Source organism: Dermacentor albipictus, chromosome 2, assembly GCF_038994185.2.
Source record: "Dermacentor albipictus isolate Rhodes 1998 colony chromosome 2, USDA_Dalb.pri_finalv2, whole genome shotgun sequence".
Taxonomy (NCBI): domain Eukaryota; kingdom Metazoa; phylum Arthropoda; class Arachnida; order Ixodida; family Ixodidae; genus Dermacentor; species Dermacentor albipictus.
The window spans coordinates 122,228,742-122,255,028 of NC_091822.1; the positions used below are offsets into that span (position 1 = coordinate 122,228,742).

At 45.2% G+C, this 26,287-nt stretch overlaps 1 protein-coding gene across 9 annotated transcripts in view; it reads right to left on the bottom strand.

Moving 5' to 3' along the window:
- LOC135910755 (sodium-dependent low-affinity dicarboxylate transporter 1-like) overlaps positions 1–26,287 on the bottom strand; it is a 61,476-nt gene that overhangs the window by 4,574 nt on the left and 30,615 nt on the right. For 6 of the 9 annotated variants that reach the window (XM_065442843.1, XM_065442840.1, XM_070533935.1 and 3 more), the window contains 4 exons: positions 24,264–24,444; positions 18,512–18,673; positions 15,184–15,324; positions 1,413–1,455 (listed from right to left, as the gene is read on the bottom strand). In XM_065442843.1, the coding sequence (XP_065298915.1) occupies positions 1,413–1,455; positions 15,184–15,324; positions 18,512–18,673; positions 24,264–24,444 (527 nt within the window). Of the gene's footprint in view, positions 1–1,412; positions 1,456–10,466; positions 13,346–15,183; positions 15,325–18,511; positions 18,674–24,263; positions 24,445–26,287 lie in introns of those variants that run through there. The other 3 variants (XM_070533930.1, XM_070533933.1, XM_070533932.1) reach the window with 3 other exon arrangements.

Sequence of the window (26,287 nt, forward strand, 5' to 3'; positions counted from 1 at the left end):
GCACTATTGTACCTCGCCTGATAATGTGGACAGTCCCGAGTTCTCAGGGGATGTTCTGCGAATAAACCGCATCGCTAGGCTATTCGCCACGACTTTGTGGACAGTGCTCTGTTCCTGAGAGAACAGAGCCTCGTACAATTATTCACTAGTATGTGAAACCCGGCATGAGCGTTAACGGAATCCGCCGGCATGGCGCTTCAGTCAGCGTCGAATCACTCCTAGAATACTTGGGTATAGTACATTAATTATTCTAAACTTCAGGATGCTGCCTTTGAAAGCTTTGTTGTCTCCATACATTGAAATTTCTAATATATCATGGCATGTTAAATGTGTTGCACTGAAACAGAAATATTAAGTCACAAATTTACGGTATCTTTTGTAATATGTTGCCAGTGATACGCATATTGAAGTGAAAGAAAGCAAGTCTTTAGACGAGACGCAATACTGCCTACATATGAAGTGGTGACACCGTGAAACATATCTCAAGCTTTTTATGCATCGGAAATTACGAAATGAATAGAAATATTTCTTAATGTTACAAGTTTATGGCTCTCAAGAAATGCTTTTTTTTTACACCAGTACACAAGGTGACTAAACCCCAAAATGTAATGATTGAATCTGCACAGTGCTTTGCCAAATATTTCATGCCGAAATTAAACAAATGAACGAACTATTCCCCCCCTCCCTCCTTTATCGCAATACCTAAACGGCTGGGCAACAGCTGTCCTGGGGCTACTTAGTGCTTTACTAAAGTGCTTGCTGTAATCGGACTGGATATAGAACCCAAGTTAGCTTGTCTATACAAACTATCTGTGTTCAAGTGCATTTCGTTCGCCTGTCTTTGTGACCACGTGTGCTCTGTTAGTTTACTTCAACCGTTATCCCCAATTACAGCCTTGGGTAGTATGTCTAGCCTCTGGCTAATCTAACCACTCTTGTTATCATCAAAACGTTTTTTTTTTATTTATTTCTCACTGTCTCCCTCGAGCACCTCAGTAAGTAATAAAAACTACTCTGGAAAATATTGCTCCCCATGTTTCTGATCGCGTTGCTAAAACTCTACTAAAAAATTTTGGCTCCTGTTCCACCGCCAACGGACGCGTTAATAGGAACAAGAAAAATAAATTGTTTTAAGCAGAGCGACACCGAATTCACAAAACCGCTCGATCGTAAGTTCGCTTTGTCTTTGGCCTGTCGCCTTCGCTGGTATTACGTCCGCCATCACGTTTGGTTCGTATCTCCTCTTCCGAATCGTTATGTGCAAGAACTCTTTTTTTTTGTGATTGCGGACGTTGATGGGCGCATGTCTAAGGATGCTTAGTGGTTAAAAAGCTAGCTTAAGAATAGTTTACCAGGGATGTGCTCATTGTAATTACTAGTGAGGGCACAAAGAGCGCCGATGTTGTACTTACATGTGCTGACGATCAAGCGAACAAATCGAAGGACCACGGAAGCCTGCAAAAATAAAGCATAACATTTATTTTGCGAGATGCCTTTCGACTTTAAATGCGATAATCTGTTTTATGAATTTCAAGCGACTTATACAGTAAGATTGGTTAGGGAGAATTGTTGCGCTCTATTAAGGGCTACGAACCTCATCATTTATTGGTACAGAACTATTTTTTTCTTGTTGCATGTGGAAATAAACTGAACGCGAGAGGGGAAAAACTTTAGACTAAACTTGTGGTCTGCGGCCTGCTAAAGTTTGAAATGTTCTTTGTGCGAAATAATATTACTGCGGAATAGCAGAGATAAATTTTCAATGAAGGCAAAATTTAGAGGCATCGATTAGGTCACAGACATGTTATATTTCTCAGAAACTTCCACCATCTCTGACATTAAGTATGTTTTAGGACGAATATTGAAAGAAAGCCAACCAAGACCTTATAAAAACATTGCTACAACGAACTTCTTACTTTTAAATGGAGTAAATGTTCAACTAACATCGACTATTCCAGTGCTGAACCGTTAATCGCCTGTATAATTATAGCTTGCAATTTAATATATATAGTATTTCCCTGTAGACTTCCATTTAAACATACGTGATACTTGCATTTAAATCTAAAGAAAGATCACTACAAATGCAACGGACTTTTTCTAGCCCACGTTTAGCGAAGCTTTCCACAATCACTTTAACTAAATGATTTGCGAAGCGGCACATGATGCATGAGGTTGTATTTTTGGATAATTCATGAATTTGGTACACCTTCTGCTGGAATGCAAACATAAATGCGAAATGGATGCAGCGATGACTTGCAGGCTAGTGCGCTGTTCTTTGAGGATGAAGAAAGCGTTATAAAAAGGTGGGTATGTGCAAACAAATGTGAAAGCGTATGACCAACCACAGCAATTCATATTCAGCACTTCAACACCGCTAACAAACACGTGATCAATCAGTCGTCCCAACAATGTCCCCTACGCGACAGCTAAGTGCCCCCACTGAGTCTATCCGCCGGGTTGTACTTTGTAAATTTTCTTTGTTCTGCAGATGTTCATGTGTTCTTCCTTCATTCTAGAGCTGTGTGGGAGAACTCCCGCTACACTTCTTCGGGAGGCGCCAAACCCTGTGGAAAAACTCAAAGAAGTTATGTCCACATGTTACGCCTGATCGAATATAATGCGATATGATTACCCTAAATATCAGTTCTGAAATGTCGGCAAAATCAGCTCGCATTACAAACCACTGTAAATGCTTTGATAGGACAAATGTCAGGTACTGGCATGTGGATCGCACCCACCCCCCCACTACAGCCCAGTCAACACCTTTGACTACAGTTCTGTAATCAATGTAGCCCCCACGTTTCTGAGTACATCATGTCTAGGAAAGGTTCATTTTAATGTTACCCCACATCCGGCATGAGCCCAATCTGCTCGGCGAGAAACCTACCAGCAAGCCACTAGAAACCCTGGTCTGCTCTAAAATGCACAAAAGGAGAATAACCCTGGATTATCTTACGGAGCATGCCAAAACATATCTGTTTTAATACTTCCTGGAAGCGTTCGATCTCTGAATTTCTGAGAAGCACGCCAGTGCATCGAGCGCTCACTTATTTGTTCCTTCCAGTGAAATGTGCACCGTCATTGACATCTTGGGGCAGCTTACGAATATGAACCCACTGGGCGAACAGTGCATTAAGTAGTCTTGTGAACACGGGCCGTTGTGTCTCCTTGAGGCTGCGCATGGGTCGTTTCCTGTAGTGTTCATGCCGGACAAACTTCTCAGTTTTGGTCAAGCAATTTTGTGTTGCTATTGCTGTACCCTTGATAGTCTAGCGCGGAAGGGCAATGCGGTTTGGTCTACGCATTGAAAACACAAGATGTAGGGTAAAGCGATGAAAATGGCGTGCCATAGACCTTAACACAGGGATGTTGACAATGGCTTGTATTATACAGGTGAGTGATTTAATGTAATGTATGCACTGTTCGCTTCATGCCGCTGGGCGCTTGGAGATACTGCGTTTTGTGGATGTGAGCCATTGCATTTTTTGCTCCCTTACGGGGTATGAGCCATCCTTTGTCTTACGTGGCGGAGAAATTTCTCATTGGGTAGGAATAGAAATGGTGACTTATTTAAAGAGAGGAATGATGAGCCATTCTCCCTTGTTCACACTGGGAACCATGTGGTGAGCACGCCAGGCCAACCCTTCCGAACGGGATTTAGTGCCACTTACCATTAGCGGAATTGTTGCTGCTGCTGCTGTTGCTGCTGTTGTGGTCTCTTGTCGTGTCTCCAAATACTGGCTCATACCCACTACGGGGAACTTATCAAGAAGCAAGGGGTTTCGAGTGTGTTTATTATAAGTAAAACAAAAACTAGCGTGGGTTGAAGAAATATAATTTAGAAATAAAAAAATACTGTTAAGTATTTTAATATAAAATATCCTACCATAAAGACGTGAAAGAAGAATAACTGATATTTTTTTTTTGAAATTCAGCAAGGTACTCTTTTTGTGTCTTTATAAAATTGTGAACTGTGAGAAAAGCATCCCTGTGGCTAAATACCAGTGAAGACGGCCCAAGGAAAGGAATGGTTGGCGAGGTTAGCGATAGCACAAGTTATCGAAATCAAATGTCTAAGGGTTTTCGTTCTCTTAAAAATCGGTAGAACGAAAGCAAAATTCTCCATAGATTCAGGTGTATTGCAAAAATAACACATAGGCCGGAACACAGGGATGCCAGACCCATGTAAGCAATAATTTAGAGGCGAAATACGGCATCTGAATTTTGTACCTGAAACTTCCAAATGTCTTGAAGGACCCCAATTATCATTACACGGAAGGCAAATGTGGTGGAATTCAAAAGACGATGTTGGAATGTATTTTGCGGAATTTTGCGAAATAGACAAATTTCTGTACTTAGCCGCGGTTACATGAGCTAATGTCGTCATAACATATGATAGGACCATTGAGGGATCCTCGTGCGAGTGGATCAGCCACATTATTCAAGTGCAACTCACGATGCCCCGGTATCAGAGCGAGTAAACTTGACGTACAGAGACGATCCACACTCTTGCCTTCACACAGATAATTGCACAGATAAACGTCAGTAGCTATTACATTGTCACTAGCTTGATGGCTTAGCTGGTCTTGTAGTATATTAATTAAATGCCTGATAGGCAATATTTTGAGAGATTTCAAAGTATGCCCCCGACAGTAATGTTGAGATCTGGTAATGCATCATACAATTGAAAATCTTGGTGTATCGACACACTCAGTTGGTGTAACTTTGCTTGCACAAATTTTAACTTCGGGCTGTGTAATCGTGACAACAATTCATAAAAAAACGGGGACATTTCAGTGATAAATATATATTGTGCACGTCTCTTTTAAAATAATAAATTGTTAAAAATCTCTGAACCGTAATCACGCGGAATCTGTAATCTATTGAAGGTATATGAGCCCGATGAATAAGCGTAGAGCTTCTCTTTCTAAAAGAAATGACTGGTTTAGTTCTATAGCAGGGACCACCGCAAAATAATATGCAGCCGGATTCTAATAATTTGGAGGACGCTTAAGCTTCGCTTTTAAGAGTGGAGCGGGATAGCATTAAAAGAACCCCAACTGCTTCTTACGGTTCCCGGTAGCTTTTTTGCATTTGCTACGCTTACATTCATACATTTACATTTTACATTTGCTACATTCATACGCTTCCCGGTAACTGTAGGGTATGTAACCGTAATGTTTACCGGGAAACGCTGGTCGTGAACGCCATGCACGAAGGCGAGCTTTGTGGCAGAAGCACGGCCTCTTGCGTGGGTCGCGATGCGGCGGAGGCGAGTACCAGCTGGAGCTTTTAGAAGGAACCGGGCGCGCCGCTCCATGGCCCCCCAAGACACCCATCGCGCCGACGCGCCCAAAATGGCGGTCGCCGCGGCCACTGTGTGAATGGGGCGGGTGGTTTGTGTGTTTGAAAGGGTATACCTTGAGTTTTAGCGTAACAGAATTATGTTTTCTGGTATATTCAAATTACAATCCGAGAGTTATGATGTCTATAGGTTGCGTGCAGGCCGTAGCTTACGACTTTTCTGCGTATTTTATCTTTAGAAATCCAATAAGTTTAGCCATGTTCTTGCGTTACATTGAAGGCCTAGGTATATGTGGTTCGAAAATATTTTCGCCGCAACTAGAGCCGTAGTTGAGGCAACGTCTAACTCCGGATGCCGACTCGGGACGCCGTCGCCAGACTTCCTGCGGCACGGGCTCCTTAACGCTGTTGCGTTAAAATGGGCCGAACATACATGTTACATATAATCGGTAAAGTGTTCCTGAGAAGTCCAGAGTGGCGGGGACAGAGCAGCCGATCACAGCTACGGCACGTTCAGCCTTTGCTGTTGTAATATTGACACAAGGCAGAAACATTCAAACAACGCGCGAAGGTTCGTGCGCCCCCTCAAGACGACAACAGCGTATAGGAGGAAAAGACGACGAAATAATGGCACGTGTTTTCGCCGCACGCACTCGCATCGCAGGTGGCCGTTGTCGGCGTCTACAAGAAGAAGACGAGGTGAAGCGACGCTCGAGAGAGAAGAAGAAGGCCTTCCTGATGTTCAAACCATGTTAACAGTTTCTATGCCTGATTTTTTTGTTTCTTCAGCCATTGGCCCTCACTACACAATTTCAAGGTTCTTGCGTGCAGTTGTAACGTCCTATCGTTTTCTTAGGGCGAGATTTTCCCTTGAGTACCTCTCCAATGTAAAAAGAAAGCGTCTTATAAAGGATCTCATTGAAAGTGTGTTCCCTGTTCCATTGTATTGGTTAATTTTTCAAGAAGGGCCTGGGCAAGACGTACTTAAAAGGGTTAAAAATATGTGGATACCGGCGAACGTTAAAACATTCTTCTTCAAGCTTCACACGGGAACCTTGCCTGTTAAAACTTGGCTAGAGGAAAGAGGGATTTATGTGCCATGGGGAAGCAGATGCTTTTTGTGCAACAAAGCTGAGACGATTGAGCATGTTTTCATCGATTGTAATAATGCCATATTCTTTTGGGATATATTACAGAGAACGTTAAAGATAGACCTACCCCTCAATCCACATGGCATTCGTTTTTTACCCCCTGAACGCGATTTTGAACAGATAGATGTTACCGTTTTACTTGGACTGCACGCAGTATGGCGTAGTCTGTTGGCATAAAGACATTGCGATGTTAAAGACCGAACTGTGTATGAATATTTTGTGGAAATGGTTGAGAAGGTACGTGACGTGTACAAGATGAATGACTGTGATGAAGCTGTGGTGTCAATGCTTGATACTTTGACACATATAAAACGAGTGTGATCTATGATCACAAACACTTTTGAGGCTTGTAGCCAAGCTGGAAATAAAGAAAAAAAATGATGTTCAGTTTAGAACGTGGCAGTGCTTTTTATTTACCGCCAGGGCACAAGTTCACCCACAATAAATAGTTTTATCTGAATTCCCTTAGCTCTCCGTTACAATATATTCAATCTGACTGCGCCAGAGCGCGAGATTGAGGAATGATTTCCTGGCCGTGTTGGAGTGACATATGCACCTGTGCAGTCAACGGAAAGACTACTACAGCACTTTTAATAACATTTAACGACATGCATAACTCATCCGATCTCAAGCCTCTCTAATGGCATTTTTCACTGGTCGATTCGTAGCAGGATTTCTTGCTCCGTGGCAACGAATCCAAATTTCACTGGTCTATCTTGAGCGGGTTCGCGCTTCCCGCTGGTCGTATCGAATCAACTGGCTCCACGCCACATCGCTCTCACTTGCTCCGCCACCGAGGCACGGATTCGGGCGCAAATAGCTCCCGTCACTTCAGTCTTTAAGCGAAATTGGTAACCTGTCGATACGCACAACTTCGCAAAATGGCTGCGTTCGGTGCTGCTGCAGAGTTCGTGTTTAGCGATGAGAGCTCGCACGACAGCGATTACGAGGTGACGCAGGTTCTGTACGAAGCCTTCTACGCACGTTGTTCATGCAGGCGCCACATGGAAATGACGGACTCTGCGGCTGCCGCAGTCACATTACGCACGGGGGACGGCGACATTGGTTGCCGTGGAAACGTACAGGGCGGAAGTCGGGCAGGCTTTCCGGAACTGGTTTTCAAGTGTGCGCAGTCTTCTTGTGTCATCCCTCGCGGAGCGTTTTTGCACTCCGCTGGCCGATTCGGATTTGTGAAACCTGAGCGCTTGCTCGATGATTTCGTCGGCCGCTCCAGATCGACCAGTGAAAGGTTTACCCAAGCCAAAGGAATTGTACTTAGCAAAATGTTAAGAAGGATAGGATAGAAATAACTCTTCTTTAAACGGCAGCAACCAACGGTTTAACGCGTCGTGACGTTAGCCAAGTGTTTTTTTATTTTTTTTTTATTTATTTGAACATACTATCAGCCCTTTACAGGGCCAAGATAGGAATGAGTACAATAACGTATTACATACTGTACAACAACAAACACTAAACACACAGCAGTGCATATGATCAGGTATACACAAACAATATTAAGAACAATTCGTGACCCTTAGTGCAGCAGCTTGTGGTACTTAGTACAGCACTATAGGGTAACAAAAACTGAAATCACCAGCAAACTAGGAAGAGTATTCTTGAAGTTGGGACCGAAACTGCTCGCAGTCTCTCGCGCTTATCATTCTCTCCGGCAGTTTATTCCATTCTCTCGCAGTTTGCAAAAAGAACGAATATTTAAAACAATCCTTAGAAAATCTATCTTCTTTCACGTGCTTTGAATGTTTATTCCTCACTACCCGTGACGTTGTCTCCGTTATGTAGCGTTCCTTGTTTACCAGCACCATCTGATTCATAATGCTGTAAAAAAGGCTCAGCCTTTTGTGTTTCCTTCGCATTTTAAGCAATGGAAGGTTTGCCTTTTCATAAAGCGGTGACACCGAGTCTCGTCTTCGATATTTGGAAAAAATGAAGCGCAAGGCACGCCGTTGCACACCTTCTAATTTTAGTGTGTTCTTTTGGTCGTAAGGATCCCAGACTTCACATGCATATTCCATTATAGGACGCACTAGCATTTTATATACAATAAGCTTGGATTCTGCGGATGCTTGTTTGAAAGTCCGCCGAATAAATCCTAATCTTTGATTTGCCTTGCCTACTATATTGTCAATGTGGGTAGTCCAACTCATATTTGCAGTCAAAGTTACACCCAAGTACTTGTATTCTGTCACTCGAGTTAGTGGGGTACCCGATAGGGAGTAGTTGAACTGTAATGGGGCGTGTTTGTGCGATATTGTCATGCATACAGTTTTATCCAAGTTCAGTGACATTTGCCATTTTCTACACCATTCATGTATTTGATATAAGTAAGAATTAAGTTTAAGTTGGTCATGTGCGGAGGTTACTTCAGTGAAAATAACGCAATCATCTGCAAATAATTTGACTTGTATCGATGGGTCTGCTATCAGATCATTGATATATATTAGGAATAGCAGGGGTCCCAGCACAGAGCCCTGCGGCACTCCGGAGACGACCTCACATATTGTAGACTGGCTGTCTTTAACACTAACGAACTGTCGGCGATTCTTTAGGAAAGCTTCGATCCATTGGACGACTTTGGAGTTACCTAACACGACTCTTAACTTCAATAATAATTTCGTGTGACTAACCGTATCGAATGCCTTTCTAAAGTCTAGATAAATGATATCTACTTGCCCTCTTCGATCTAGCACTTCACAGATGAAATGCACTGTTTCCACAAGTTGGGTCACTGTCGAGAGGCCGCTACGAAAACCATGCTGAGACTCACTGAAGAAATTTTCGCGCGTCAGAAATTCTCTGATGTGTTTGGAGACAACGTGTTCAAGAATCTTACATGGTGTTGACGTTAGTGCAATAACCGATAGTGAATAACCGGGGTTATGCCCTATTCTGCACTACCCCAGTTCGGCCCGTTTGTGGTGGGTCGTGGGGCTTGTGGGGCTTCGAGCGCGCCCCTGACCTGCTGGACGGGCCATCGTTGACTGTCCCTGTCTATAAACTGCACTGCCCTTCGAAGATCGGGCGGGTATGACCTGGAGGTAGCTTCGGTCGGGAACCTGGCACACTCCCACATGATGTGCCATTGGTCCGCCGGACCCACTGCACAAACACCGCACTCACCACTCGGGTAGAGTTCTGGGTAAAGCACGTGTAGTACTGCCGGGGTAAAGAGTGACCCGGTCTGGATCTGCCTTAGGCTGCCGGCGTCCTCACGACTGAGTGCCGCGTGGGGAGGCGGCATTGTGCGTCGAGCTAAGCGGTAACACTTATTAACTTCGCCATAACTGGTCACTCGGTCTTTGGTTTCGAACCACCACACGGAATAAAAATAGGAGAGAGAGCGGCAACCTGTGGTGCACCTTTTGTCTGCTTATATTTAAACCTCGAAAGACCGCGTTGATAAAGGTAACACGCTCTATCTCATACATTCACACATGCAAGTCGTTTTTACCTTTGGAAGCTCGTAGACTGGAGCTTATTGAATATAATAATGTTTTATACAGAACTGTACGCCATTGCTACATCTGGCGCCTCAAAAACTGCCTACTCTCGTTTGCGGCGAGCAAGTTTGATGCGCCCCTGGTGTTAACAGCGCAAGACGTAGATGGAACACGAGACGAGAAGGCGACACCACAAGCGCTGACTTTCAACAACCTTGTGGTGTCGTCTTCTCGTCTCGTGTCCCGCCTACGTTTTGCACTGTTAACACCAGGATGGAAAACCAACAAGCCCAAGCTGCTGTTCTGGTGAAGTTTAATGCGGCTCTCGAGGTCTACATGGACAGCATCATATAGAATGTCCGAGACGAAATACGTCTGGAATGGACTGAGGAGTGTTTCATCCTCATAAAATTTGTTACGCGGCCACGAAGAATCCTTCCTATTTATTTTACATCTGAAGTAAGAGAAATCGGTCTTATGTTGTCTAGGTCAAATCCAGCTGCTTTCTTTCTTCAACAGTGGAATAACTTTAGCTACCCTCCATTCTCTTGAAACCCAGTAATTTTTATAGAAACATTTATTACATTTATTAGATCCGCATGCAGATAATCAAACGCAAATTTTAATACTTCTGTCGTAATTCTATCAGTACCTGGGCCAGGCGGCGATAATGATCTAACAATGTCCGGAAGCTCTGTTGACGTTATTTCTGCAAACTTGCCTCACGAGAAAACTTTCGGTAGTCCTGTGCGTAATTTATGAGTGAAACGTAGCCCAGGACCTTGAGCAATTCGCTCAAGTGACTGATAATTATCTGGAAGGGGGCGCTTGAAGGGGGCGGAGCTTCGGACTCAGTTGCGGCCGATGGGACCTTCGTGCCCAGAAGACTCAGGACCATCAAATTATTGTATGGTGACGCGACTCACCATAATTGAACCCTTGCTACATAGATAATACAGATTGGCTATTTTACAACTCATTAGTTAGTTTACTGCTTCACTCTCTTCAGATCATTATTTTAATACTGCATATATCCTCACAATTTTCCGTACTATCAGCATTATTAGGTGTAGTTGGGGTTGTGGTTAATTTTCTAGGTGAATCCAAAAATTTAAAATGACTTTGCGTCACTTTCCTGCGAGCACCCTATAAAATGTCTCGCATTGAGAAAAAAAAAACACAAATAGACATTAGAAGAACGAGCCGTGCGTGTCCACATCGATCTTTCGCATCCAGTGCTTCCTAGATAGCCGTGAATCTTTTACTGGCGTAGTTCGCGAAATCTTCGCCGCTATTATTGCCACAGTTATTACCTGCCCGCAAAACCCTACGGCGACACCTTACCTTACGGCAACGTTTATCAATTTCGGGACGTCATCGAACACCGTTGCTTGTTCTGAAGCACTAACATGTAGCTTCCATGAAGGCAACACTGATATTCCTTGTGCAGCTTTTCATGTTCAACGCTTGGTAAAGATTGTGGCAGAGCTAAAGATTCGAATTTCTGCGCTGCGAATACGTGCAGGAATACATTTCACAGATTAAAAAACGTGAAAAAATAAGTACTCCGGGTTGGTCTCGGTGTTTCCCAATGTGCATCGCCAGTCGCAACCACTGGCAGTGCCCGAGGCAATCCAAGACCGGCGTGCGCGTGTGCCATGCCCCAAACTTACAAGGCTTGATGCGGCGTGGCAACTTGATCAACAATGTCACGAAATTGTGTGTAGATGAATTACCGCCTTTTTAGACAAATTTCTTAAGTGCTCCAAATCGCTACATGCTGGCAAGGTAGCGTAAGGGCCACGTTTTTTATTTAATTAGAGGCAGCTGAAATACTTGTTAGGGCTAGAAAGAAATAGCTTCACTTAAAGTTGGGTTTAGATGCTGCAAGCTCCCATGAGTTCGTTGTCCTTTTTTTTTTTTTGCTCTCAGTGCTTCGATGACATTTTGCATTGTAGCACATCGCACCTTGTTGAGCAATAATTCAGTCTGCTCTCTCGTGCTAACAATGCCGCTCCATGTTTAGGATTTGTCTTTAGCGCAAGGTATTTCGGCTACAGAGTGAGCGTGAATTCTCTTCCATTTAAAATGTCTTCCTTGCAGGAAATAAAAACTGCGAAAAATTTGCATCGTTTCAACGAAGCCCGCTTTAATGAGTGCTGCGGAGCAGAAATTCACGAGTTACTTCGCTATATCTCGTCCATGTCACCATGTCAGACATATCCGCTCTCACATCACTACATCCCAAGGTACACCACAATACGTGCCACAATTCTACTCTGCGCTGCTACTTTGTGACTATCTCTTCTGTCCTTAAATGGCTTCCCATCGTCAAGATTTTCCCATATTTATGGCAGCTTTTACGGTCCACGTTGGGATGAACAAGTTGAGATGAACAGAAAAAAAATGTAAGTATAGAGGTTAACAGAGTAACCTGTAGTTTTGCGAAAATGTCTAATACAACAGAACAGCAAGCTAAACAGATTTACAGAAACCTGTCTGAATTTACCTGTCTGGACTAATTAAGAATTTAATGTCGTCCATAACCGAAAAGATCCCTTTATCAATCGCAACGTCGGAGCTAGCGTGTATCCTTCCACACGGACAGCTTTAGAGACGCACACAACTGAATTTTTGCATGCCACAGAGAGTCAATGAATGAAGAGGTTATCAGAAAAGCTACATTATCGTGCTTCAGGTATAACTGTAATTGTTAAAATCAGCATACTAACTCAAAGACAAGTTCAACGTGGTTGTTCGTAGCATGGCTTGAGTCGCACCCATCATTTTCAACATTTGTCAACATAAGCGTTCCGTTTCCACGCATCTCTTTGCTGGAAGTCAACTTTCACTATATTCCCTTCATTTCCGAAACAAAGCAACCGTTATTCTACCATTGTGACAGACGAACTACGTTATACCGATGGACCAACCACTTCATTCCAAAATCAATTGTTGGACTACTAAGAAGGCCGTAGTGATGGGATCACAATTAAGACCATCTGTGCTACAACGCGCTGCTAACGCGATTTTCGAGTGCACAAGCGTTTTCGCATTCCAACCTTTTCGGAATCTGACAACCACGGATGCGAACCGAGCCCGATACATCGTTCTGACCAACAAAGCCCCTTGGCCACCATGACAGCACACTGGATGCAATGCACGAAATTTTAAACTATGCTCCTATGATTATACGCGTATTTATTTCAGCGACAAACTGCCTGTCGATCGGCTTTGTTCATTCGCTATATATTCCATCCAAATTTTGTCCCAACTCTAGATTGGGGTGTCCGTTGTGCTGTTAAGCACCATGAGCGTTTTGTTGGCCCACTGCGGGAACGTGCTGAAGCTGAAGTAGTAGTTCCCGGTAGTGTGGACTGAGATGAAAATGGCCAGGATGGTGACCGCCTTCATGAAGAAGACCGACGACAGCTGCGCAAAAATAAGGGCTCTTTGTACACGTTTTTGTCGCACTACAGCGAGATGCGAACATAAAAAAAAACTAACTTGCGAAATTTTCTGTACACTCACAGCTAAACATTAGGTGCAGTAGCTTTTAAAAGGGTGCAAATTTTCACACTTTGGTAGGTCGGAGTGACATTATTAGCCTCGAGTAACGTTAGTGTAATCCTCGAATAGCGGAACCTAGTCCTAAATATTACTATTATAAAGCATAATGAAATCTGAGGCCTTATGTTTACAGCAGTTGGTCGTGGTAGTATGAGTGCCTTTATTCAAACGGTGACTCCGGTGTAAATTTTACAGAAACCCACAAGCAGCAGTGCTAGGTGTCATGTAATCACGTGCTTAACGGGCCGCCTGGTTCTGCAAGTGAATGTAGGTCGCCACTAAAAATGTCATTAACCCACTGTGCTTGCTCAGTGGCTATGGTGTTGGGCTGCCAAACGCGATAGTCGCGGGATTGAATTCCGGCCACGGCGGCACCATTACAATGGGGGCGAAATGCGAAAACACCCGTGACTTAGATTTCGGTGCACGTCAAAGAACCCCAGGTGATCCAACTTTCCGGAGTTCCCCAATACGGTGTGCCTCATAATCAGATCGTGGTTTTGCACGTTAAACCACATAATCTTTTTCTTTATTTCTTTTTAGTATCTTCTTTTACAGCTAGCCACCGCTGGCAACGACCACGCATGATGTCACTCTGCCAAGCTGTTAAATCTCAACTGCCGAGGAGCGTGAGGCTGCCTTTGACGAAGATAGGTCCCCCTATCGAAACGTTGGCCAGATTTCTGAGGCACGCTATCACTGTAACTTTTATTTAAAATCCCTATACACTTGCCCTTCGAGTGAGCGACTGAATTCGAAGGCGCAAAGGTTCCTTCAACGACTCCACAGAATACCAAAGAGGATACGAATGCATGATTTGTTTTCGTGTACTTTCATGTGTTTCTCTCATGTTTAGTTAAAGAGCGTAGTCCTGCCATGTATTTCTAGCTTTCTGTACCCGCTACGCCTCCGGAGAAGAACCGCTGGGTTCTGCTTGTGATTAGTTTTGCACGCGGGCACGTAAGTCTCAACCACTTGTGAAAGGCAGAACGCACCTGTAATATCAGTTGGAGATTTGGAAACATGACGCTACAACAGAAAATCGAAGTTCTCCTTAGTTGTTGCATTGCGCAAATTTCCAGTAAGTGCAACACACGCAAAAGCATAGATTTACATATATTATTTACATTGAAAAAGAAGACCATGCAGGATTGACTCAAAGGTATAGTCACATGACAGCGAATGCGCTGGAGAAAGCGTACATTTTCGGTTTTATGTTCGGCTACATTCAGATATCGGAATGACAAATAGCAATAAACTTTGGCGGTTACTACGCAACACTCCCCCGAGCTGGAGCGGCTGTGCGTAGCGTTGGCGATGGCCGTGGATTCTCGTGTTCCTATGGTACGGCTGCCGATTGAGATACATATATATGTCACCGACCTCGATGGAACCGAAGTTTAAATTAAAGATGCACCCTCTACGTGAAATGGCTTATACGACACAAGAAAGTGCGATTTCAAGCTTTGGTTACGGTATTGCCTTGTATAAATGGGCCGACTGTTCGACTCCTATGATGTTTTCTCCTCCCCATATCATGGTGAGCTTGTAGCATCGATTTCAAGTTTTACACTGTGAACGAGGTATCTCATCCATTATATAGAGCAGCTCCATTGATGTTAACAGCCCATAAGTGGTGCCATCGCGATGCTGCCAATGCTCCACCAACTGCGGCTCAATGGCACAGACATTCCACGTACCACGCTGGTGAGCCGGTACTCGAGCAGGTTGGCGTGCACGAGCGCCATTTGCAGTGAGCACACCGGCAGGAGAAGGCCCGTTGAGCAGGCGACGGTCACCGGCACGCCGTAGTACAGCGGATTGACCATTGTGGACTCGGCCTGCGGGTTGGTTGGACAGGTGATCGTGCCAGGACAGGTGAGAACTAATGGCACGGGCATCCGACGTCAAGAAACGGCAATTATGAGGTGTTGAGCTACGCCCAAAATTAATACACCTAACTGGAGAGTTACAACGACAGACGCGACTAATTATTTCGACAGGCAACAAGACTGGCATTGATATCACCCCATTTCGTTGATTCCTGGCGAAGCAATAAGGGCGAACGACGGCTGCCAGAGACGCGATGAGGAGGCAGACTTGTGCGCTTGCTGGTATGCTGTGCTTCAAAGGCCGGTGCGTGCGAACGCTGAGAAAAGCGCCATGCGGCAACGGGCCTCCTCTCTCGCCCTTCTTTCTTGACTCGCTGCGCCATCTAAATGCAAAGCCGAGAAGTCCGCGCGTAGCCTTCGAGAGTAGAAGCGCGGCACGCCGGTGACAGCGAACGCGGAGAATTGTTCCCTCGCTTGCCGCACACTCAGTAGCACATACTCCGTGACCCAAGTTGGCTAGAGATACATTGAAAAGCAGCACCTACCCAATGCATTCATGACGTATGTAGCTGAAGCATTGGCGTGAAAGGCGTTCAAAGACAACTTCAGCGTCTCCGGCATTCCGGTAAGCGCAAGTGGACTGGGAATTTTATCGCATGAGTGGACGCGCAAACGTGAACGGCCTGCATGGAGCAGATACCTCGGGGCGCATAGCACAGTTAGACAAACACAGCTAATATTGCAGTAACCAAGTGCATTTTACTTTGCTGCTGGTGGAAGTTTTTGTCAGGAACATGGTTACGCCACCGCGAAAGATTTACGCCAGCAGCAAAGTAACATACACTTGGTTGCTGCAATATTAGCTCTGAGCTTGTCCAATTGTGCTCTGCGACAGCAGGTGGCTGAATCGTGCAGGGCATTCACCTTTGCGCCTCCTCTGAGCCGGTAAAACCGTAGAACGCCTATAATAAACGTCTGGTCTGCTTGTCTTTACCCAAATACCGAACATGGTAAAACTATCTGTCCGAAGCTCCACAAACCTGATGCACTTATAGCGCAGCCTGCTAATGCGTCGGGTTGCTGTCCTACAGGAACCCTTGCGACGAGAATTCGAATACGCTCAACATCAAAGCAATTTAACATATCTTTATCGTCATTGTAGAGCGGTACATTCTCAGTTACAAATACCGAGTGACCAAAGAGGACATCAAAAATGTTAACTGAAGGCCAGAATTCCCCGCGCGCAACATTCCCAGTGCTACAAGTCGCCGTCGAAGAGTTTCTTCGAACAGCGGTGAGCACCAAATGCCGCATGCACAGATATACATGTCGGCGTGGAATATATCCGTAGAATGAGAGAGAGACAGAGAGAGTGATATTAAAGAGGGAGAGGCGCTCTTTTTTACAACCATTTAGGGAGCACGACTCAGCGGTTCGGGGAAGGGTAGGGTGGACACAAAGACTACAGAAGAGGGACACGGCCGAGGCGGTCACAGAGCCCAAAGCGGCATGTATGTACATATTGCCAAATGACCAGTGACCAACAGTTAGTCCGATGGTTGGTTTCGAACCCTATACCCTCAGCAGAGCGGCCTAATCTGCTACCCGTTCGTTCACGCACTACCCAGTGACCCATGTAGGCGGTAAAACGGTTACATACATACATACATACATACATACATACATACATACATACATACATACATACATACATACATACACACATACATACATACATACATACATACATACATACATACATACATACATACATACATACATACATACATACATACATACATACATACATACATACATACATACATACATACATACATACATACATACATACATACATACATACATACATACATACATACATACATACATACATACATACATACATACATACATACATACATACATACATACATACATACATACATACATACATACATACATACATACATACATACATACATACATACATACATACATACATACAACCCCGATATTGTCTAAAGTACACAGAATGCTAGCGGAATTATTAAAACAAATTTTCCAGGAGAATTTCTTGGAATCAGCGATGAAAAGCGGGATGGCCGACTAGGCATCTCTGGGGATGAGTCGAAACTGAAGACTGAAAGAATAAGGGGAGTTTCTCCTATGGCGATACCAATTATATGGACACTCCAGGCGAATTTCCGCTGTCGGCGTCGGCGTGAGGTTGTGTGTAATGTGCAAGTGCGATAAGATCACGGCCGTGCGCCATATGCTACAAATGTGAGGAAAGCATGCGAGGCTGAACGGAGACGGTGGCTTGGTGCGGGGGCATCTTTTCGTGCGCTCAAGGGGGAGCTTGCAGATGTGCGCCAGTTAGCAGAGGGGAGGATGGCAGTGCAGGGTGCGTCTACGCCTATACTCCCCGTCCGAGGTTGCGGATGGCGTGGCTGAATGCGGCCGCACGCGTACTGTCTCGCAGGTAATCTGCGGTGGGTACGAAGGCTAGCCGACTCGAAATAGCTGATTGCTTCGTGCGCGTTGTGCGCTCGCGTGCCTCGTTCGCGTTAAAGCGAGAGACAGCACGCCGGCGAATTCCCTCGATGCGGTTGCCCCTATTCATCGCACCTGCATTCTCACAGCGAGTGTCTGCGGTGTCTCATTCACCTTTGAGTTTGCGCACGTCCCACCGCGCTTGTTAATCCAGTTAGTATGCGAGTGTTTCCAACCGTTCACACAGCTGATAAAACTACATACCGTACTGCGTATATCTGTCTAATCATTTGCTTTCGCAATCAATGCTGCGCCTGTTCGGCGAAACTAGGACATTTTTCTCATATCGGTGAAGCAGTGGCCAGAAAGAAAGTAATCTGTTGTTTTGTCCTGAATAAGGAAATTTCCAAAGGTTTAGCGCACCCAATTAGTGCTGTGTAAAAGTAATACCTGCTTTATGACAGCTGGTAGCCGCTTATAGTGAGCACATGAAGGCGCCATCGCACTGTGCGATCTGTCTATTTTATGAGGAGCTGGCTGTTCCGTCAGTGAAGTTGTGAATTTGACATTCTGCCTGAAAATGAGAATTGAAAATAGGCGACGACGCGGAGTGGTTGCGATATGCGTGACCCACCGCAGGGGTTTCTACACTGTAAAGGGCGCTTCTTCGCGGAACGGTCACGAGGCTAAGGGGGAGACTCACGAGGTCGCAGGCGATGGGTATGAGCACCGTGGCCGCTGCGGTGTCGTTGTTGACTTCCGTCAGCACCGTGGTGATCAGCATGAGCACCAGCTGCACGAACACCGGGTGCCAGTGGCTCATTACCATAAGGACGCTGGACAGCCATGCCAGTAGCCCAGACTCCTGCGCGAGCAACATTTACATCAGCCGATAAATTTATTATGAGAACAAAGAAAAAACTGCGCAAAAAAGAACAAGACAGAGAAAGAACCACACGACACAGGCGCAGACTAACAACTGGTTTAATGCTCCAATGCCTTGACTACATGATAGCGGCATTGCTCTTTGTGGTTGGTGCGCATGCGTTCTGTTGTTGGTAGGAAAGAGGCGTTGGAGCATTAAACCAGGTGTTAGTCTGCGCCTGTGTCGTGTGGTTCTTTCTCTGTCTTGTTCTTTTTTGCGCAGTTTTTCTTTGTTCTCATAATGTCTTACCAACTAGCCCCTCACCGTTCGCTTCTAGATAAATTTATTTTCCAACATCAAGTATAGTAACTGCTAACCGCTTGCAGTGCATCTGCACCCGGCTCACTAAATAAACACAGCAAAGTCGGTCTTTAGTAAGAGAATTCCAGGCAAGGAAATTATAGGTATAAGTATAGTGTACTAGAATGGGGAGGTGCAAAGTTCACTTGGACAACGAAGCGAACGTAATTCAAGTACAACTCCTGAGATACAGGTATGGGATTATTACAGTTAACTTTTTTTTTACATTCGGAAAAAGCTTATTTGAATGTGCCTAGTTTGGCTTCGACCGATAGGCGAACTGATAACAGTGGCAAAGTATTAGACAACTACACGAAATTGCGTTCGTAGATTTAACGGGCATTTATTTTTTGTATAAATAAAGATAACAAACGTGGCGCCACACGTGCACAGACCGGCATGAAAAAATTGTCGTGGTCGTGGTAACAAAGGCAAACAGAGGAAAGCGAACATTTCGTGCTGCCTCTCGCTTCATCGTTGCCACCATCATCAGCGTATTTTTATGTCCACTGCAGGACCAAGGCTTCTCCCTGCAATCTCCAATTACCCTGCTCTACGCCAACTGATTCCTGCTTGCGCCGGTAAATTTCTTCTATTAATCGCCCCACCTAATTTACTACCGTCCTCGACGGCGCTTCCTTTCTTTTGGCACCCTTTCTATAACCCTAATGGACCACCGGTTACCCATCCTACACATTACATGGCCTGCCAAGCTCCATTATTTTCTTTTAATGTGAATTAGAATGTCGGCTATCCCCGTTTGCTCTCTGATGCACACTGGTCTCTTGATGTTTCTTAGCGTTACGCCTAAGTTTTTTTTTCATTACATCGCTCTTTGCGCGGTCCTTAACTTGCTCTCAACCTTCTTTGTCAGTCTCCAAGTTTCTGCCCCATATGTTAGCTCCGGGACAATGCAGTGATTGCACACCTTTCTTTCCAATTATAGTTGTAAGTGCCCCGTCAGGATCTGGCAATGCCTGTCGTATGCACTTCAACCCATTTTTGTTCTTCTATAAATTTCCTTCTCGTGATTATGGTCTCCTGTGAGTAATTCACCAAGGTGAGCGTGCTCCTTTACAGACTCTAGACTTGCGTGACTGGCAAATCCTGAACTCTTTTGTTCCCTTGCTGCGCTATGGAACATTATCTTTGTCTTCTGCATATTAATCGTCAACCACAGTCTTACACTTTCTTTGTTAAGGTCTTCAATCATTTGTTGTAAATCGGCCCCAGTGCTGCTGAACAGGACAATTTCATCTGCAAACAAAAGGTTGCTGAGATACAGGCAGTTGATCCTCACTCCAATGCCTTCCATCCTCTCGTTTCAATGCCTCTTCAAAACTTGAGACAGCGCCACCTCCATAACCAGGAAGACAGTGCACATGCAGCCACTAGACATATGGAGATTACCTTCACCGCAGATTACCTCTAAGATAGGGTGCGCGTACAGAGCCTGAGCGCAGCCGCACCATGCGCGGCCACAGCCGGGCTAGAGAAGGAGGTAACGCACGCTCACCTGCCTACCACCACCTCGAGAGAGCTTCATCACGTGACTACTAATATTGAGCGCGTGTGAAGATGGCATGCACTGAAGCGACAAACAACCGTTGAAACATGAATCGCAATAGCCCAGCTGATGGAAATATCGTGTCTCGTATTGAGTGCAGTGAGCACTGTGTTCCTCAGTAAAAAAACGTTTGTATCTTTAATTCTTCATGACAAGTCGCAACAAATGACTACTGGCACCCTCACGCGGTAAAAACAAGTAGAACGGCCTATCACGTGACCTTCAATTAGTGCACGTGGCTGCTGGACCTTTTTCAAATATCTAAATGCAATACACTTTCTTTATTATAAGTGTGTTCTATATCTTATAATGCGCAGGAATATGTTCGAAACGTTGTACGAGTAGGAAGTGGCACCTTGGCCTCAGCCTGATCTCAGGGGGCAGAGTGGCGCTGCGAGAACTAGCGCCAGCAGCCAAGAGAGGGAACCACATTACCACTAGCAGCAGTCCCGCTTCAAAGGGGACGCTCATAGCATCCATCCATCCATCCACTAGGATTTTTACCATTCATTAATGTAGCATCTTCAGATTTTTTTTTTTTTTTCAGAAGCGGATGGAACGCTCAAAATGCACATGGTTAACTAAAGTCGCACGCACTCCTACGGCAGCCGCCTATCGTTCGGCATTTCCAATTTTCGAGGCGGGCTAGAAAAGAGCTATCGGCATCGCACTTACTTTTCAGTGGTGCTGGCTTCAGGACTCCGAATTTTTAGAGATTGCTCAGGAGGAAAAACTATGTTTAAATTTTGCATGTGCTTCCAGAAGTAACCCTTGCAAGTACAAACAGTTACTAGGATGAGCTTTTCATTGTGCCATAAAAAAGTTGCAGTTTCGCCCCAGCGACGAACAAACGATTGCGATCGCGAATTAGTAGATAGCTATACGAACTGAGGATAGTAGTTTTATCGGCGGTATAAAATTGTAGGCATTCGCTTACTAACTAAATTAACAAGCATGGTGTCACGCACGCACGGGCAAACATGAGCACATCTCGCTCGATGACCGCGGGAACTCGCTGTGTGAACGCTGGAGTGAAGAATCGCGGCAGCAGGAGCGAGCGAATTGATCTTCGTGCATCTCTCGCTTCAGCGCGAGCGAAACGTCAAAAGCACAGCGCATACGAAGCTGCCGGCACTACGCGCAGTCGCCAAATATCGCAGATCGCTTTGAAGATGAGGCCCGCGCGGGCGGGCACTTTGGCAAGGTCCCAGATCGCCTTCAACATACGGTGCCCGCACAGCCACGCCGCAAGCAGCAGTCGCCGGAGAACGCACCCCTCGCGCGTGACAGAGGAGGGTTGCGTTTCCGCCCCGCCTTCCTAACTCGCGCACGCGAGATTGAGCCGAGTTAGTCGGGGGTGGTATTCTGTAGGAGTCCACCTAGTGGACTGTCCATTTCGGCCGCTGCTGATTGGCTGAGGCCGCTTGACTCCTCCTCTCTTGTGCACCTGCATCCAATCAGCAGCGGCCAAAATGGACAGTCCACTAAGTGGACACTTACAGAATACCTCCCCGGATCACCATCACACGCTTCTACTCGAACATACAGCATACAGTGTGCGGCGACGATTTTATCACCCTTCGACTTTACAAAGAACCCCACGACGACGGCGACGCCGACTGGAAAGTGCGCCGGGAGTGTCTATAGTATTGCTATCGCAATAAAACTGGGCCCTTTAAATCGGTTCCCAGTCCCTTATGCCACCCTTCTCACCCTCAAACGGTTTTCCTCGCACCCACAGCATGGGCGCGCAGGGCGCGATAGGATTTCATCCCACTTCGACATTATACGGGACTTCGTGGATACGCCGTCGGCCCTAATTCTCATTGAGTGTCGTTATTATCGCCAGCAAAATCAAAATATCTGCCGACTTCAGCGACAACTGCCGTTCTGAACTCACTGTATCAGTCGTCCGCCACCGCACTATACAAATGCTCTCGATGTTATTGAAAGCCCCTGCAATCGGCCATTGCCTCCATCGATTGTATGGAATTAGGGCAATGTAGTGACTGGGACAAATCTCGTTTCGAAATCACATACTGCAGTCACAGCCTGCGAGAAGAAAGGTAGAAGGAGACGGCCGCAATTTTTCTGTTTTCTCTGCCAGCAGCAGGCTCTTTGCGCAGACGGCACTTTCCTGAAGAACACCTTCTTTGTGACGGCAACAACGTCGCCTTCCTCGCTATAAGTTAGTCGCTCCTGTTGCTTCCGAATTGAATTTTGTTTTAAAGCGAATACCTGTTTCATTTTATTCTTTATTTTTAGCCAGACACTACAACACCATCAAGACGACGGTGAAACGAAAGGGACGGAGGCAGTCAACAAAGCCATTTCTGAACATTTAAATGTACTCGTGGTGAACGAAGTTTAGGTTATATTTATTAGGCTTTGCTATCACGAATTGCCAAGAACAAGGCCCATCTTCACAACATACCGCACTGCCTCATGAGGCGTCGGTGACAGGAATGTAGCCTCTGTAAGCATTGTAGGACACTAATTATAATTAATAATGCGGACAGTGCAGAATACTCATTAAACCATACGGAACTTGCGTTATTCTGTGCCCTTACGTTTAATATATACACTAAAACCATGTTATTTGTATCCTTCTGAGTTTATACATTCGTGCTCTGACGCAAATTGGTATAGTTGCTTGTGGCAGCGACAAACTGCTAACGGCCGCTTCGTAATCTTCGTAATCTTCGTAAACAGGGATGTAGCCTCATTAAGCAATGTAGGACATTGATTATAGTTAATGATACGGAGAGTCCAGAATATTCATTAAAGCATACTGTATTTGTTTTTAGCATGAGCCCTTACGTTAAATGCCAACTTTACAACCATGCCATTCGTATCCTTCTCAGTTTATATATTAGTGCGGTGACGCAACTTGGTATAGTTGCTTGTGGCAGCGACAAACTGCCAACGGCCGCTTCGTAAGCTTGCACCTAGCATGACATCACGCCGACGTGCTGTTTATTATAACAAAGTTTACCGAGCCGCTATGACTAAGACGTTATCGCTGGTCTGGCATCATCTGCACAGTGGACTCGAGCATCCAGATCACGATGTCGTCTCATTGGCTCAAAGAATATGTCCTTATTCACTCGGTCCGACCAATGATATCTGGCTACTACGCCCACAACACGTCTTCACGCGCAAGATCAGTGTGCTCATGATCAGAGGAACGCTTAAAGTTTAGAGAGTGGGCTAGTCAGAACGACACCTCTGGCGTACAAGGGCTGGTATTGCAGTCAGCAATCTTGTTTATGACCGGTTTTGTACTATTAAACACCCAGATGCCTTTCGAAAAAGGGTCTATCTCAACATGAGCATTCATGTTTACATTCATGTTTATATTCATGTTTCATGTTTACAGCACCCTACTTGTCCAGCTTGTCGACGAGCATACGAATGGACGCAAGATAGACATAGCTACGATACCGCGTAGGGTTCGACATGTTCAAACTAGTCGAGTTGAAGACAGCTTCTCAGAACTTCCCAGCAGGTATTAAAGTACGTTGTGTGCGTCGTACTACGTGATCCCTGGCTGTGCACATATGCCGCTCAGCAAAAGTTACGCGACAGAAAGGAAAGCTTCATTGGACTATCTCCAGAAAAAAAAAAGACATGCGCAATGAAGACTCGCAGTTCAGCACGCACCTTTATGGCTCCTGCCACGCACAGCCCTCCCCCGTAGGTGATGAACGCGCTCCACGGCACCTTCCGCTTCACCAGGCTCCATTCGAGCAGGTATTCGCTGAACAGGTGGTCGCACGGCTGTTGCGGCATCGCGAAGAACAGCAGCACCAGCACGAACACGAACGTCGTGTCTCTGAGGCTCCTGCAGCGCACGCGAGGCAATCTTGTTCTGCGGTCGTGCTGGGACGATGCAGCTGCTGTGGAGCCTCTCTTCATTCCCTGGCCGTCATCAGTTTTCGTTGTGCGCTAGGTCCTAATGTTCGCACCATTCTAGGCCCTCCTAGCAGGGCTTCTATAGTTCGTTACGCTTGCAGAAAATAAAGGAATTAAGGTTTATTGAATGTGTTTCGTGTTGTTGGTTTACTCAATATGGAAGCGGTACGCTTAGAGCCAAGCTTAGTGGGCGCGAAAAGAAGCGTGTGGGAAGCTCGATCCCCTTCCTAGAATAATGCCAAGAAATTGCTCGCAGAAAAGGGACACACGTGTTAGTGAAACGTAAACAGGAGCCGATGGTGATAATGTAAATGGAGCATCCTGGGCAAGAGTGCAAAATCTGATTCCTCGGTATTGACCATCATGTGCTACCCACAAGCAAAGGGAAATTATAGGATTACCGTGTAGTTGTGACTCTCTTGCACAGGTGCTGTCGGCTGGAATTTATAGGGTAACTCTAACATGGCGATGGTGCGGGTTTGCAATTTTAAAAAGTTTTCATCATTAGTAGAATACGTCTCTCTTGAATTTTTTCATTCCCCAACCACTTTTTCTTTTTTAGATTTTTCCGTGGTGAAATATATAGTACTGCCATATTCTAGACAGCCAGAATTCCTCTTGAGGCTTTCAAGCAGCCGCTTCGAGAGACCAGTGACCTGCTTCAGCAAAATATATTTTACTCCAAGATTATCTGACGCCGAAGACATCGTAGCGTGCAGAATTTGAGCCTACTAAGTTTACAACCACCAGTGAAAAAAAAAAGTGATAGCTTACAGCCACCACAAAAGCAGTCTCCGTATTTTTACGTTTCTGAGTGGTTATTTTCTTGATGAATGCTCGCCATTATTGTATTGGTGCAGATCACTATGTTTCCGGTACTATAACAAGACTTATGATGTTGTCACATACAGTTTTTAACAATGCGAACCCCCAACCTAGCGTAAGATTAACATGAAGCCGCTCTATACGTGCATCTGGTTCCATGGTGTTTCTATCACTTTGACAGGGAAGGCCGCGCAAACAGATTTCTCGCTTCAACGCCGCTGGTTTATCTTACTTTACCTTCTTGAACGCACCTGCAAACAGGATGCAGGTCTCTCGCGAACTGTAGTCAGATCTTTGTTGTTTTTTTCTATCGCCTTATTTCCTTACCTTAGATGCATTCTGTATTCCATTCAATATTCTAAGCGCCGTATTTTTCTCACTTATTTCTCTACTCGCTACAAAGGAACTATTTGGACGACATGCCTGACTATGCGGCTGCACCGTTTAGGGGGAGATTTTATTCTGTTATGGCCTGCAATAGTGATTAGGCTTGTGTTTCAGCGAGCGACCGCTGGTGCCAACGGTAATCACACTGCCAATGCAAAGTAATCAAAAATCGTTGAGCAAGCCATCACTTTTCTCCGTAAGGCCAACCCCAATATCAGGATTAAAGTAGCCACCGCGTCCAAGAAACCGAACGTGTTATACATACGACCAAAATAGTGCATTTTGCAAGGGTGGAATGAGTTCGTTCGCCACGGATTTCAGAGGAGCACTGCTGCTGCGGCAAATCAAAAGGACGTTACCACTCGTTTCTTTTTTTCTTTTGGGCGGGGGGCAGGAATAGAATGGGGGCTTTCTTTTGAACGTAAAAACAAGAGCCACGCATGAAATAGTGTGCCTGAAACTAATTTAAATTGGTATTTTCGCATATGTCTTGAGACAGTGTGGATCTGCGGTATGTATGATAAATAAAAAAGCAAGCAAATAATTTTGACGAATCTATC